Source organism: Mus musculus, chromosome 4 (genome assembly GCF_000001635.26).
Source record: "Mus musculus strain C57BL/6J chromosome 4, GRCm38.p6 C57BL/6J".
Taxonomy (NCBI): domain Eukaryota; kingdom Metazoa; phylum Chordata; class Mammalia; order Rodentia; family Muridae; genus Mus; species Mus musculus.
The window spans coordinates 113708232-113723361 of NC_000070.6; the positions used below are offsets into that span (position 1 = coordinate 113708232).

Below are 15130 nucleotides of genomic sequence, written 5' to 3' on the forward strand. Positions count from 1 at the left end.
TGATCAAGGGGGAAAGGCCCCTTGTGGGTGGGACCATCTCTGGGCTGGTAGTCTTGGGTTCTATAAGAGAGCAGGCTGAGCATGCCAGGGGAAGCAAGCCAGTAAGGAACATCCCTCCATGGCCTCTGCATCAGCTCTTGCTTTCTGACCTGCTTGAGTTCCAGTCCTGACTTCCTTTGGTGATGAACAACAGTATGGAAGTGTAAACTGAATAAACCTTTTCCTCCCCAAGTGCTTCTTGTTCATGATGTTTGTGCAGGAATAGAAACCCTGACTAAGACAAATTGGTACCAGCATACTGGGGTATTCCTGTGACAACCTGATCATGTTTGGGGGAGGACTGTGGAATTACTTTGGAACTTTGGGCTAGAAGATCACTATTAGGGGCTCTGTCAGACATTGTGCAGCAGCTTGGAAGATAATGTTGAGAACAGTACAGAAGATGGAGACCTGGCTTGTGAAATTTCAGAGGGAAGATTAAAGACTTTTTTTTTTTTTTTTTTCAGGGCCATTGATAGTTTGATTGTGAAGATTCTGTGGTTCTGGTTAGCTGGGGCTGAAGAATCAACTGTGATTAACAAGATATCAGAACTACTAAAGCAAAAACTTTGCATTACTGGGACTATTGTTGCTGGTTAGCTGGAGCTAAAAATTAGTGGTGATTAAGAAGAGACCAGGATCACTGAGGTGACATCTTCTGGGAAGTGTTTTTTGAGAGCACGGAGGCTGTGTTCCAGAGATGCCAAGTTTGTACCTTGTGTTGTGGCTGGACTTGGTAATGTGTAAGAGTCATCCAGGTGGTACTGGTTTTGAAGGCATGAAGGGGTCATGAAGAGCAGCTGAGACTCAGCACTGTGAGAGGCCATGAGAGGCCATGGAAGGCCATTGGTGAAGGTGCAACCTCAGTAGCAATTGATGGCCCAAGACTGAAGGAGTCATGTAAAGGAGTTGAGGCTTGCCACCATGAAGAAAGCGTATGGGAGGCTATTGTTAAAGCCAAGTTACAGTGGAAGACAGCAGCGTTTTGGAGATGCCAGTACCATGAGATAACCACCGAGAACAGCAGCTGCAGTGGAGTACAGGCAGCTGGAGCCTAGAAGACGAGCTGTGTGCTACAAAGGATAGGGCTTGGAGAAGTGACCTAAGCCCTTAGAGGTGCCCAGAAGATCGTGAGTTGAATCCCAGACATTGGACAGTTGGAGTTTAATTTTTGCTTTTGATTGTGACTGTGTGATGTTTTTTTCTTTCTTGAAGGAGGTATTTTAGTGGAACACACAGTTAAGAGACTTTTAATTATAAAGAATTTGGATTTTAAGAGAGATTGGAATTTTAAGAATTTGCAAAGACTGAGGGACTTTTAAAGTTATTTAGATCTTTGGGATGAATAAGAAATAAGGGTTGAGGATTACTAGTGATGTGTTTGTGTGTCAAGTTGACAAGGGGTCAATTGTACTGGCTAGTTTTATGTCAACTTGACACAGCTGGAGTTATCACACAGAAAGGAGCTTCAGTTGAGGAAATGCCTCCATGAGATCCAAGTATGAAGCATTTTCTCAATTAGTGATCAGGGGTGAAAGGCCCCTTCTGGGTGGGACCATCTCTGGGCTGGTAGTCTTGGGTTCTATAAGAGAGCAGGCTGAGCAAGCCAGGGGAAGCAAGCCAGTAAAGAACATCCCTTCATGGCCTCTGCATCAGCTCCTGCTTTCTGACCTGTTTGAGTTCCAGTCCTGACTTCCTTTGGTGATGAACAGCAGTATGGAAGTGTAAACTGAATAAACCTTTTCTTCCCCAACTTGCTTCTTGGTCATGATGTTTGTGCAGGAATAGAAACACTGACTAAGACACAGACTTTCCCTAAACATCATAATTTCTTTGACTTTCCAGTACTGATCTTGAATATCATCCTTTATTTATATAATCTATCACGGTTACCCTGTGTTCTTATTCCTTCTCATTTGAATATATTTTGAATATGGATTATAATATATGGATTATAATATTTATTCCAAAACAGGGCTTATGGGCAAATTTCTAACTTGTTCCCTTCTTCCATATATGTGAAGTTATAAGCTAATATCTTCCTCCTACCCTTTTTATTTCAAATCCTAGATTACTGTTGTGCATAGCAGAATCCCTTCCTGGAGTCCCACAAATGACCAGTGACTCCAAGGATGTCAACTTTGGGGGAACAAGTGAGGTCATTTCACATTTCTCATGAAAATATGGGGGGAAAGCTTAATGATTAAAATTTAAATAGCTGTATATCTATACAGCTGCATCATGGGTATAGACAAACATTATTCAATATAGAGCTGTATCATTGACTTGAATGGTAATCCACATTGTTAAAGTTGTTTCATTTATTCATATAATGGCAAATCCAGCTCATTGTTTGTTTGTTTGTTTGCTTGTTTGAGACATGGTTTCTCTGTGTACCCCTGGCTGTCCTGGAACTCACTCTGTAGACCAGGCTGGCCTCAAACTCAGAAATCCGCCGGCCTCTGCCTCACAAATGCTGTGATTAAAGGCATGTGCCACTATGCCCAGCAACTCCCTATTTTTAAAACAGCATTGTCTAAAGCTCCACCAGTAAAAGCAGAGAATATAGGGACAAAATATGAATTAAGGCATTCAGAAACATTCAATCTCTATTGCATTTAAGGTGGCCATAATGCATCCATTGAGATATCTAGATTAAGTTGATAGGCTCTTGTCAGAGAGAACACTGGAAAGAATGTACATGAGTTTGTGGTTTTTATTTTAGGGCCTACATACCCCAATATAGGGATGAATTTATTAAAGATATTTTCATGAAGATATAACACAATAAATTGCAGTTTTGACCGTCACCAAAAAAATAATATTTTTCTCTGTCTATTGGGTTGTCTTTAACTCCCAGACAATATTGGTTTTATATTAACATTATACATATGTAACAATGTACTTTTATCTATGTAAAGTCTTCAGTCTAAAGAAGAGAAAAATCATGATGTCAGTTGTTCTTCTTTATATAAGTTTAAATGTTAATTTAATGTTGCATTCACATCATGGCCTAAAAATAAAAACTATATAATCGGGAGTTGAATGAAACATTGCATTGGGAAGATAAAGGAAAGGTGGAGCAGAAATTTGGGAAAGAGAAGAAGGAGAAAATGGAAATGGTAGAGGACACAGAGGAAGTAGCAGAAGAAAAGCAGAGCAGAAACAAATGGTATGGAGAATATACAAGTTCTAAACAGTGAAGTAGATGTAGAATATGGCAGTATAGTGGTAGATCTGCCCAATCTAGGCACAAAGCATTTATTCATATTAATTGCATTGTGTTTTCATTGCTGGAGAATTTTTGGTTTGGAGATTTACCCCAACTAAATGGCACCCAACATATTGATTTGAACTCAACTAACCTGAGATAACAATTCCCTGCCTCTAATGCATGAGTGGGGCTTGGGAAGTAATGTAGGCTATAGCAGGCAAGACTCAAATGTGGTGGGTTTTGATAGTCTACAGAGGATGGCATAGAGGCATCTACTCAGCCTTTCTGTGTCCACTTCCCACTATACTTCACACCCTACCCTGTCTCCCACATGCACAAAAAGTAACACAGACCATGTGGGTCTTTTTACACTCAGCTCCTCCCTGTGAATAAAGAATGAGATAATAAACCTACAAGGGCTCTGGACCAGGTAATTCACTGTTATAAATAGAGAAATATAACCTTTTGATACTTAAAGATGGGAAATTTCACCTGCAGTTCTGAAATAGATGGGAAATATTACTCACTGACTCCAAGTGGAGAGAGCAGTAATAATCGCCTGCAATGAACAGGTATGAATTAATAGAAGACTGTGGCTCCAGGTAGAAAGCATAACAGATAGATAGTATAATATGCATTAATTAAATAAGTGTCTGTGTCTCAAGATAGAGAGCACAAAACATAGATGTTATAACAGGATGGCTGCACTAGGTGTAGAGTTTAATAATTAAAAACTAACTGTTTCCTATAGGCAGATATTAGTGAAGGTTTGAAATAATTGCTTTAAAAATTGTATAAAGATGTATTGCTCTAATAATTTTTACATGATATTTAAATCTTGTCTAACATGGGCTCCATGGGAATTTTGGTTTTAAATCCTGATTTGAAAAGCTGCCTTTTATAAGCAGGTATAAATAGATCTGTGAATCAATTTAATAAGGACTGCAAGAGACTCATATTCTATACCATTGTCTCCACAGGAATGTGGGGTTAATATCATGACATGACAAATTAGACAGGCCTCAATAGGCTAAAATACGTGTGATTTTGAGTAGTATGGTTGTTTTATTGTTCTTTTGGGGCAAATAGCTAACTTCAGCTTTTCCTGGTTACCGGTTGAAGGATAGGCTGATTTGGGGAATAGCTTTTGTCTTTGTGTTTTTGGAAATTGTGTTAAAGTATTTACAGCTTCCAGAGTTATATGGATCATATTTGATGGAGGGATACTCCCTGAAGAACTAGATTCTAGAGAATAAAATAAAATGTTTATCTTGATGACACTAAAATTTTCTTTTGAGATTTATATATTACAGAATATACAGCCTTGGTGAATTTCATTGTCAGACATGTTGAACTGATGTGTCTGAACTCCTGTTGTTTTGATTTTTCACCCAGATCCATTCAGGACACAGACATCAGAGACAATCGTTGGTGTGACCTACTTAAGGCCAACAAATTTCCCCATTTCCCTACTTTTCCTCCTCCCTACAAAAATATCTCAGCACCCATATTCAGCTTGAAGACATTATGAAGAGTCTTCATCTCAGTTCTCTAGTCTTTAGAACTGGGGCTGATTATTATTGGTTTTCTTGGAACCTAAAACTTTTGAAGTGTGGGACTTAGACCCAGTCCTTCTGTTGCTATTATTATAAACAGATCAGAGATGTTTAAGCCTGTGAGTTAAGGGCCAAATAGAACATTCATTTCCCTGATTTCATTGTTAGGGTGTTTTCAGTTATTTTAATCTGAAATGTCTGAGAGTAAGTAACAGATATAAGTCCAGAGTACTTCATGTAAGTAGCTGGTTTTCAAAGACATCAGAAGTCCACTAAATGTGATGTTTATTGTTATTTATTCACTTGTTGTTTAGACTAGTTTTTCCTGACTTGGATTCAAAAGAGTAACTGAGCATCTTTGAGTTACTCTAGCTATGGTGAAAAAGCCACTAGGAAAAAAATTGTCTCATATCATCTACAGGCATAATACTGTCCAAAAAAAAGGACACAGTTATAGGTTAAGACAGCTGTATTATGCCAAGATAGAGTTTGCTAGTTCTAAATATGCCTGTTTCTCTCAATTTGTCAGATTACCCTGTCCAATAGTCTGAAGATGGATGGGCTAAAGTATTGAAATAAGGGACTGTCCAAGTGATCAGCAGTTTCTATAATAAACTAAGGTTTGAAGCAGAAGGCATTCAATCTAAAGCCAAGACATAGCCAGAAGTAGAATTATAGGTCTTTAAGTAAGAATAGATGACAGAGGTTCTATTTAATTAACAAAGATGAGGCACTGGCTGTTAGGTCCCTTGTATTTTATAAATTACAAAATAGTAATAGCTGTGTTCAATTGTGTCTGAGATAAACGAGTCATTCAATTGGTCAGAAAGGGGTAATTGTTGTGCATAGCCATGGCCTGACTATATCTGTTGTTAATTCCATTCTCCTTGAAGGGTTGTGAACAAAAAATGAGTCAGCACTCATGTGATTTCCTGTAAACATTCCTATCTTAATTTGTAAAATAAAGGAGAGCTGATGATTGAGCTGATAAAGGGAAGGTGGTGGGGAAAGTTGTGGAGAGAAGAAGAGAAAAATGAAAGATGGAGAGGACACAGATGATGGGGAGGAAGAAGAAACACAGAGCAAAGCACATGCCCTGGAGAAAACACAAGGTCTAAAGGGTATCATAGATGGGGAGTGTGGTAGTGTAGTGGTAGATTTATCCAATCTAAGCACAACATATCTATTCATATAAAATTGAGCTTCTTTCCATTAACTGGGCATATTTGAGTTGGAGATTTAATTCAACACATTACTATTCATGCATACCATATTCTCATGTACAGTGGCTTATTTACGTGTTCAGAGACATCAAATACTCTCTCATGCATGGCCACTTTGAATTGCTGTATATCCTGCATTCAAAGCCAACAAAATGATTTGGACACTCTTTACTTAAAGATTCTTCTGAAGTATCTGTGTTAGAAGCTCACAACAAACTTCCATCCAAGTAATGAAAACTTATGTGTTGACAAAATTATCCACAAAGTATTTTCAGTGGTTTTTGAACAAGAATTTGACATGATGAAAGAACGTTCAACCTTCCCTATAGAAGAAGTCATCCTTCAATACTTTTCATGGATTAATCATTGTTAAAATTAGAGACAATAAAGGAAACCTTTCTCTTTCTGTCTCACTAAAATGGATAGTAAAATACAGCCCTTTAAATTAATTACAATTATCGCTTACATAAGGAAGGTAAAGGAAACAAAAGGCTCTAATGTGAATATTCATTAATAATTACCACTTCAGCTCTAAAATCTATGAAAAAATCAGTTTTCCCTTTCACTTTTTCATAACATATGCAGGGATTTCCCAAGAAGTGGCAGAATCCTCTACATGCTTTGCCTCCTGTTTCTTTTGTAACACATAGTCAATCTTTCATATTTCCTTTGTCTACAGATATTGATCTACTAATACAGGCTTGAGAGGTAACTATTTCTGTGGTAGGATTCTTGGCATTTAAGCCATTGATCATCCTTTAATTTGGTATCTATCTTCAGGTTATGTCCTGTGTTTGTAAAACAGGAAAATCCTTGGGTTGTTTTTGAAGATATATATCAATAAGTTTCCCTGAATCCTCCCTATTTCTGCTACATTTCATCATGGTACTTTTCTTGTCTTGCATGAACATTTACCTGTGCACCCAAATATTGGTAAATATCTAGTCCCCATAAATTTATGGCTATGTCATGAATATAAGACCTCTAATTCTCTAATTTGACACTTAAACTTTTTCTCACACATATTAAACTTAATACTCTTTTTGTTTGTTTGTTTGTTTTTGTTTTTTGTAAATCCTGAAAAAATTCTACTAAGAACTTGTTATAAACCTTTTAATTTGGCCAGAATGTATTACAAAATTTCTGGAAAGTCAAAGTTTTATAATCTCCTATTTCAATCAAGCCTACTATTTCAATCCCATTTACTTCTAAAATTTAATTGGCCTATGATTGAGAAGAGCTGAATATTGACACATTTTCTTGTACTTCAAAACACTCTTGTTGGTTCACCTGTAGCAGAATTTCATAGCAGATAGGGATACAGTGGAATGAGGAAAATCCCAATAATACCATTAAATTTTATTTACACATGTTTTCACAGACAATGGGTTTTAATTTTATTTTGAAATCTTAATTGATCATACCTATATCCACACTGGAACTTTGAATACTTGATTGAATAATTTTCAAAAGGAACCCTTTTGTCCCTGTAGGCAAAAGACCATATATTAAATAGGGAAAAAAAGTATAAAAAATGGCATACAGAAACTTTCATTCTTTACTGCTTTTATGATGACCATACTGCATCCATTGAAGATATCTAGATTAAGTGGATACACTCTTGTCATAGAGAGCATTGGAAAGAATGTATGAGTTTCTGGTCGTTATTTTTGTGGCCCATATACATCATATATGGGGATGAATTTATTTAATATATTTTCATGAAGACATATCACAATAAAGTTCAGTTCTTGTCCCTCACCAAGAAAAAAAATGAGTTTTTCCCTGTCTATTGGGTTGTCTTTAACTCCTAGACAATCTTGTTTTTTTTCATATTATCATCATACATATATAAGATTGTACTTGTATCTATGTTAAGTCTTCAATCTAAGAAGAGAAGTTTCATTATATCTGTTGTTCTGCAGCATGTAAGTTAAAACATTACTTTCACGTTGAGTTCACCTCATGGCCTAAAATTGATAATTGTATATTGAATGAAACAATTTATTGGGAACATAAATGGAAGGTGCTGTAGACAATACCATTTCTATGGTAGGACTCTTGGCATTTAAGCCACTGATCCTCCTTTAAATTTGGTATCTCTGTTATGATAATGTCCTGTGTTTGTAAAATAGAAAAAGCCTTGGGTTGTTTTTGAGGATATATATCATTATCTTTCCCTGAAGCCTGCATCATCCCCCCCCCCTTACATTTCATCATCGTGGTACATTTCTTGTCTCACAGGAATACTAACCTGTATACACCAATGTTGGCACATATCTAGTCTCCATAAATTTATGGGCATATCATGGATATAAGACCTTTAATTTGAGACTTGAACTTCTTCTCAACATTATTTAACTTAACACTTTTTTTCTTTTCTTTTTTTTTCTTTTCTTTTCTTTTCTTTTCTTTTCTTTCTTTTTTTTTTTTTTGGATTACCGAATAACTTTCTACTCTACCTATAAACTTGTTATAAACCTTTCAATTTGGCCATGCTATATTGCAAAATTTTTTATTGGAAATCAACGTTTCATAAGCTCCTATTTCAATCAAGCCTCCTCTTTCCGATGCCATTTAGGTCGAAATTTTATTTGGACTTTGATAAAGAGGAGCTGATAATTAACATATTTTCTTGTACTTCCAAACACTCTTGTTATTTCACTTATAGCAGAATTTCATCACAGATAAGGATGCAGCAGCATCAAGGAAATCCCAATAATACCTTTAAATTTCATTTACCAACATTTTCACAGACCATAGGTTTTAATTTTATTTTGACATCTTCATTGACCATACCTAGATCCACACTGGAACTTTGAATAATTGATTGAATAATTTTCAGCAGCAAATCTTTTGTCCCTGTAGGCAAAAGACCATAGATTGAATTAGTTTATATTTTCATATCATTCAAGTTTGGGGGGATAGAGTAAGATGTTTATATATTGGCATGTCCAGAGCATCACTGATTGGCATAGCATATATTAGAACTTCATTATTTTGGCTGCAGAACACTTGAGGGAGCCATATTAGGTCCCAGATCCCTCAGAGATTAGTCTGTGCAGGTGAGAGTGCAGACTACAGAAGCTACAAGGATTCTGGGACAGGCAGAAGCAACACAGCTTCTGGGACAGACCCTGTTTCGGGCTCCAGACATGTGGGCATCTTTCACCCCAGAGGAGAGGTGTATGCCCCACCCAGGAGGGATCTGCTGCAGAGCACATGGGGGAGCCATCTTGGGTCCTGGACCCCTCAGTGACTACTCTGTGCAGGTAAGAGTGCAGACTACAGAAGCTACACAGCTTCCGGGACAGGCAGAAGAGACCCAGCTTCTGGAACAGGCCCTGTTTCAGGCCTATATCTTCAGAAAGGAGGCAGGTCTGAACGCCAGATATCTGTACACCTTCCTGAAAGAGGAGAGCTTGCCTGCAGAGAGTACTCTGATCAATGAAACTCAGGAGAGAGATACACTCCAAGGTCTGCTGACAGAGGCTAACAGAATCACAGGAAGAACAAACTCCAACTAGGACAATTATAACAACTAACTCCAGAGATTACCAGATGGCAAAAGGCAAATGTAGGAATATTATTACCAGAAACCACGACCACTCACCATCATCAGAACCCAGCAGTCTTCCCTCAGCCAGTCCTGGATACCACAATACACCCTAAATGCAAGACTCAGATTTAAAATCATATCTCTTGATGCTGGTAGAGGACATCAAGAAGGAATTTAATAACTCACTTAAAGAAATACAGGAGAAAACTGCTAAAGAGGTAGAAGTCCTTAAAGAAATAGAGGAAATCACAACCAAACAGGACATGGAATTGAACAAAAATATACGAGACCTAAAAGGGAAGTAGACACAATAAAGAAAACACAAAGGGAGACAATACTGGAGATGTAAATCCTAGGAAAGAAATCTGGAAACATAGATGTGAGCATCAGCAATAGAATACAAGAGACAGAAGAGAGAATCTCAGGTGCAGAAGATTCCATAGACAACATGGGCACAACAATCAAAGAAAATGAAAAATGCAAAAAAATCCTAACTCAAAACATCCAGGAAATTCAGGACACAATGAGAAGACCAAACCAACAGATAATAGGAGTAGATGAGAATGAAGATTTTCAACTTAAAGGGCCAGCAAATATCTTCAACAAAATTATAGAAGAAAAATTCCCAAAACCGAAAAAGAGTTGCCCATGAACATACAAGAAGCCTATAGAACGCCAAATAGACTGGACCAGAAAAGAAATTCCCCCCAACACATAATAATCAGAACAACAAATGCTATAAATAAAGATACAATATTAAAAGCAGTAAGAGAAAAAGGTAAAGTAACATATAAAGGCGGGCCTATTAGAATTACACCAGACTTCTCACCAGAGTCTATGAAAGGCAGATGTTATGCAAACCCTAAGAGAAGACAAATGCCAGCCCAGGCTACTATACCCAGCAAAACTCTCATTTACCATAGATGGAGAAACCAAAGTATTCCATAATAAAACCAAATTCACACAATATATTTCCACGAATTCATCCCTTCAAAGGATAATAAAGGGAAAACACCAACACAAAGACAGAAACTACACCCTAGAAAAAGCAAGAAAGTAATCCTTCAACAAACTTAAAAGAAGAAAGCCACAAGAACAGAATCCCAACTTTAACAACAAAAATAACAAGAAGCAACAATTACTTTTCTTTAATTTTTCTTAACATCAATGGACACAATTCCCGAATAAAAAGACATAGACTAATAGAGTGTATACACAAACAGGACTCAACATTTTGTTGCTTACAGGAAACCCACCTCAGGGAAAAAGACAGACACTACCTCAGGGTGAAAGTCTGGAAAACAATTTTCCAAGCAAATGGTCCGAAGAAACAAGCTAGACTAGCCATTCTAATATCGAATAAAATTGACTTCCAACCCAAAGGTATCAAAATAGACACAGAGGGGCACTTCATACTGATCAATGTTAAAATCTACCAAGATGAATTCTCAGTTCTGAATATCTATGCTCCAAATACAAAGGCAGCCACATCCATTAAAGAAACTTTAGTGAAGCTCAAAGCACACATTGCACTTCAAACAATAATAGTGGGAGACTTCAACACCCCAACCTCACCAATGGACAGATCCTGGAAACAGAGACAATTTATCCTAAAACAAAAAGATATACCTTTTTCTCAGCAACACTCCTTCAAAACTGACCATATAATTGGTCACAAAACAGGACTCAACACATAAAAAAATATTGAAATTATCCCATGCATCCTATCTGATCACCACAGACTAAGGTTTATCTCCACTAACAACATAAATAATAGAAAGCCAAAATTCTCGTGGAAACTGAACAACACACTACTCAGTGATTCCTTGGTCAAGGATGAAATAAAGAATAAAATTAAAGATATTTTTGGAGTTTAATGAAAATGAAGCCACAATATACCCAAACTTATGAGACACAATGAAGGCAGTCCTATGAGGCAAACACATAGCCCTGAGTGCCTACAAAAAGAAACTAGAGAGAGCATGCACTAGCAGCCTGGCAGCACACCTAGAAGCTCTCGAACTAAAGGAAGCAAATTCACCCAAGAGGAGTAGACAGCAGGAAATAATCAAATTCAGGGCAGAAATCAGCCAAGTGGAAACAAAAAGAACTATTCAAAGAATCAACCAAATCAGGAGCTGGTTCTTTGAGAAAATCAACAAGATTGATAAACCCTTAGCCAGACTAACTAGAGGGCACAGGGACAGTATTAACAAAATCAAAAATGAAATAGGAGATATAACAAGAGAACCTGAGGAAATCCAAAACATCATCAGATCCTACAACAAAATGCTATACTCAACAAAACTAGAAAACCTGTGTGAAATGGACAACTTCCTAGATAGATACCAGGTAACAAAGTTAAATCAGGATCAGATTAATAATCCAAACAGTCCCATTTCCCCTGAGAAATAGAAGCAGTCATCAATAGTCTCACAAAAAAAAAACAAACAAAAAAAAAAAAAAACAAAAAACCCAGGACCAGATATGTTTAGTGCAGAGTTCTATCAAACCTTCAAAGAAGACCTAATTCCAACTCTTCTCAAACTATTCCACAAAATATAAACAGAAGGTACCCCACCCAATTCATTCTATGAAGCCACAATTACTCTGATACCTAAACCACACAAAGATCCAACAAAGAAAAAGAACTTCAGACCAATTTCCCTTATGAGTATCGATGCAAAAATACTCAATAAAATCCTCACAAACCGAATCCAAGAACACATCAAAATGAGCATTCATCATAACAAAGTAGGCTTCATCCCAGGGATGCAGGGATGGTTTAATATACTGAAACCCATCAAGGTTATCCATTATATAAACAAATTCAAAGACAAAAACAACATGATCATCTCATTAGATGCTGAGAAAGCATTTGACAAAATACAACACCCTTTCATGTTAAAAGTTTTAGAAAGACCAGAAATTCAAGGCCCATACCTAAACATAATGGAAGCAATCTACAGCAAACCAGTAGCCAACATTAAACTAAATGGAGAGAAACCGAAGCAATCCCACTAAAATCAGGGACTAGACAAGAATGCCCACTTTCTCCCTTCCTATTCAATTTAGTACTTTAAATCCTAGCCAGAGCAATTCGAAAACAAAAGGACATGAAGGGAATACAAATTGGAAAGGAAGAAGTCAAAATATCACTATTTGCAGATGATATGATAGTATACATATGAGACCCCAAAAATTCTAACAGAGAACTCCTAAACCTGATACACAGCTTTGGTGCTGTTGCAGGATATGAAATTAACTCAAATAAATAAATGGCCTTTCTCTATACAAAGGATAAACAGACTGAGAAAGAAATTAGGGAAACAACGCCCTTCACAATATTCACAAATAATATAAAATACCTTGCTGTGACTCTAACTAAGGAAGTGAAAGTTCTGTATGATAAGTACTTCAAGTATCTGAAGAAAGAAACTGAAGAAGATCTGAAGATGGAAAGATCTCCCATACTCATGGATCAGCAGAATTAATATAGTCAAAATGGCTATCCTGCTGAAAACAATTTACAGATTAAATGCAATCCCCACCAAAATTCCAACTCAATTTTTCACTCAGATAGAAATGGCAATTTGCAAATTCATCTGGAGAAATACAAAACCTTGGATAGCAAAAACTATTCTCAATAATAAAAGAACCTCTGGTGTTATCACCATGCCTGACATTTAGCTGTACTACAGAGCAATTGTGATAAAAAAAAACAAACAAACAAAAAACAAACAAAACCTGCATGTTACTGGTACAGTGACAGACAGGTAGATCAATGGAATAGATTTGAAGACCCAGAAATAAATCTACACAGCTATGGTCACTTGATCTTTGACAAGGGAGCTAAAACCATCCAGGAAAAAAATACAGCATTTTCAACAAATGTTGCTCGCACAACTGGCTGTTATCATGTACAAGAATGTGAATTGTACCATTCTTATCTCCTTGTACAAAGCTCAAGAGTAAGTGGAACAAAGACCAGGGACACTGAAATTAATAGAGAAGAAAGTAGGGAAAAGCCTCAAAGATATGGGCACAGGGGGAAAATTCCTAAACAGAACAGCAATGGCTTGCATTGTAAGATCAAGAATTGACAAATGGAACCTCATAAATTGCAAAGCTTCTGTAAGGCAAAACACACTGTCAATAAGACAAAAATGCCACCAACAGATTTGGAAAGGTTTTTTTATCAATCCTAAATCTGATAGGGGAATATTATCCAATATATACAAAGAGCTCAAGAAGCTGGAGTCCAGAAATTCAAATAAACCCATTAAAAAATATGGTTCAGAGCTAAAAAAAAAAAAAAAAAAAAAAAAAGAATTCTCACCTGAGGAATACCAAATGGCTGAGAAGCACCTTAAAAAATGTTCAGCATCCTTAATCATCAGGAACATGCAAATCAAAGCAACCTTGAGATTCTACCTCACAACAGTCAGAATGGCCAAGATCAAAAACTCAGGTGACAGCAGATGCTGGCGAGAATGTGGAGGAAGAGGAACACTTCTCCACTGTTGGTGGGATTGCAAGCTTGTACAACCACTCTGGAAATCAGTCTGGTGGTTCCTCAGAAAATTGGACAAAGTACTACCAGAAGATCCAGCAATACCTCTCCTGGGCATATACCCAGAAGAATTTCCAACTGGTAATAAGAACACATGCTCCACTAAGTTCATAGTAGCCTAATTTATAATAGCCAGAAGCTGGAAAGAACCCAGATATCCCTCAACAGAGAAATGGATACAGAAAATGTGGTACATTTACACAATGGAGTACTACTCAGCTACTCTAAACAATGGATTTACGAAATTTTTGGACAAATGGAAGTATCTGGAGGATATCATTCTTAGTGAGTTAACCCAATCACAAAAGAAGTCATTAGATATGCACTCACTGGTAATGGATATTAGCCCAGAAACATAGAACACCCAAGATACCATTTGCAAAACACAAGAAAATCAAGAAGAGGGAAGACCAATGGGTGGATACTTGATTCTTCCTTAGAAACGGGAACAAAATACCCATGAAAGGCGTTACAGAGACAAAGTTTGGAGCTAAGACGAAAGAATGGACTATGCAGAGACTACCCCACCCGGGAATCTATTCCATAATTAGCCACCAAACCCAGATACTATTGCATATGCCAGAAAGATTTTGTTGAAGGGATTCTGTTATAGCTGTCTAGTATGAGGCTATGCCAGTGCCTGGCAAATACAGAAGTGGATGCTCACAGGCATCTATAAGATGGAACATAGGGCCCCCAATTGAGAAGCTAGAGAAAGTACCCAAGGAGCTGAAGGTTTCTGCAGCCCTACAGGTGGAACAACAATATGAACTAACCAGTGCCCACAGAGCTCGTATCTCTAGCTGCATATGTATCAGATGATGGCCTAGTCGGCCATCAGTGGGAAGAGAGGCCCCTTGGTATTGCAAACTTTATATGCCCCAGTAGAGGGGAATGCCAGAGCCAAGAAGTGGGAGTGGGTGGGTAGGGGAGGAGGGCAGAAGGAGGTTATAGGGAACTTCGGGA

At 37.3% G+C, this 15130-nt stretch overlaps 1 protein-coding gene across 2 annotated transcripts in view; it reads right to left on the bottom strand.

Annotated features, from left to right (window-relative positions):
* The window catches only part of Skint5 (selection and upkeep of intraepithelial T cells 5), a 521613-nt gene that overhangs the window by 230341 nt on the left and 276142 nt on the right, over nucleotides 1-15130 (bottom strand). For both annotated transcript variants that reach the window (NM_001167878.1, NM_001167876.1), the window contains exons 28-29: nucleotides 8832-8894; nucleotides 7457-7519 (exon numbers count right to left, since the gene is read on the bottom strand). In NM_001167878.1, coding sequence (NP_001161350.1) covers nucleotides 7457-7519; nucleotides 8832-8894 — 126 coding nt within the window. The remainder of the gene's footprint in view (nucleotides 1-7456; nucleotides 7520-8831; nucleotides 8895-15130) is intronic.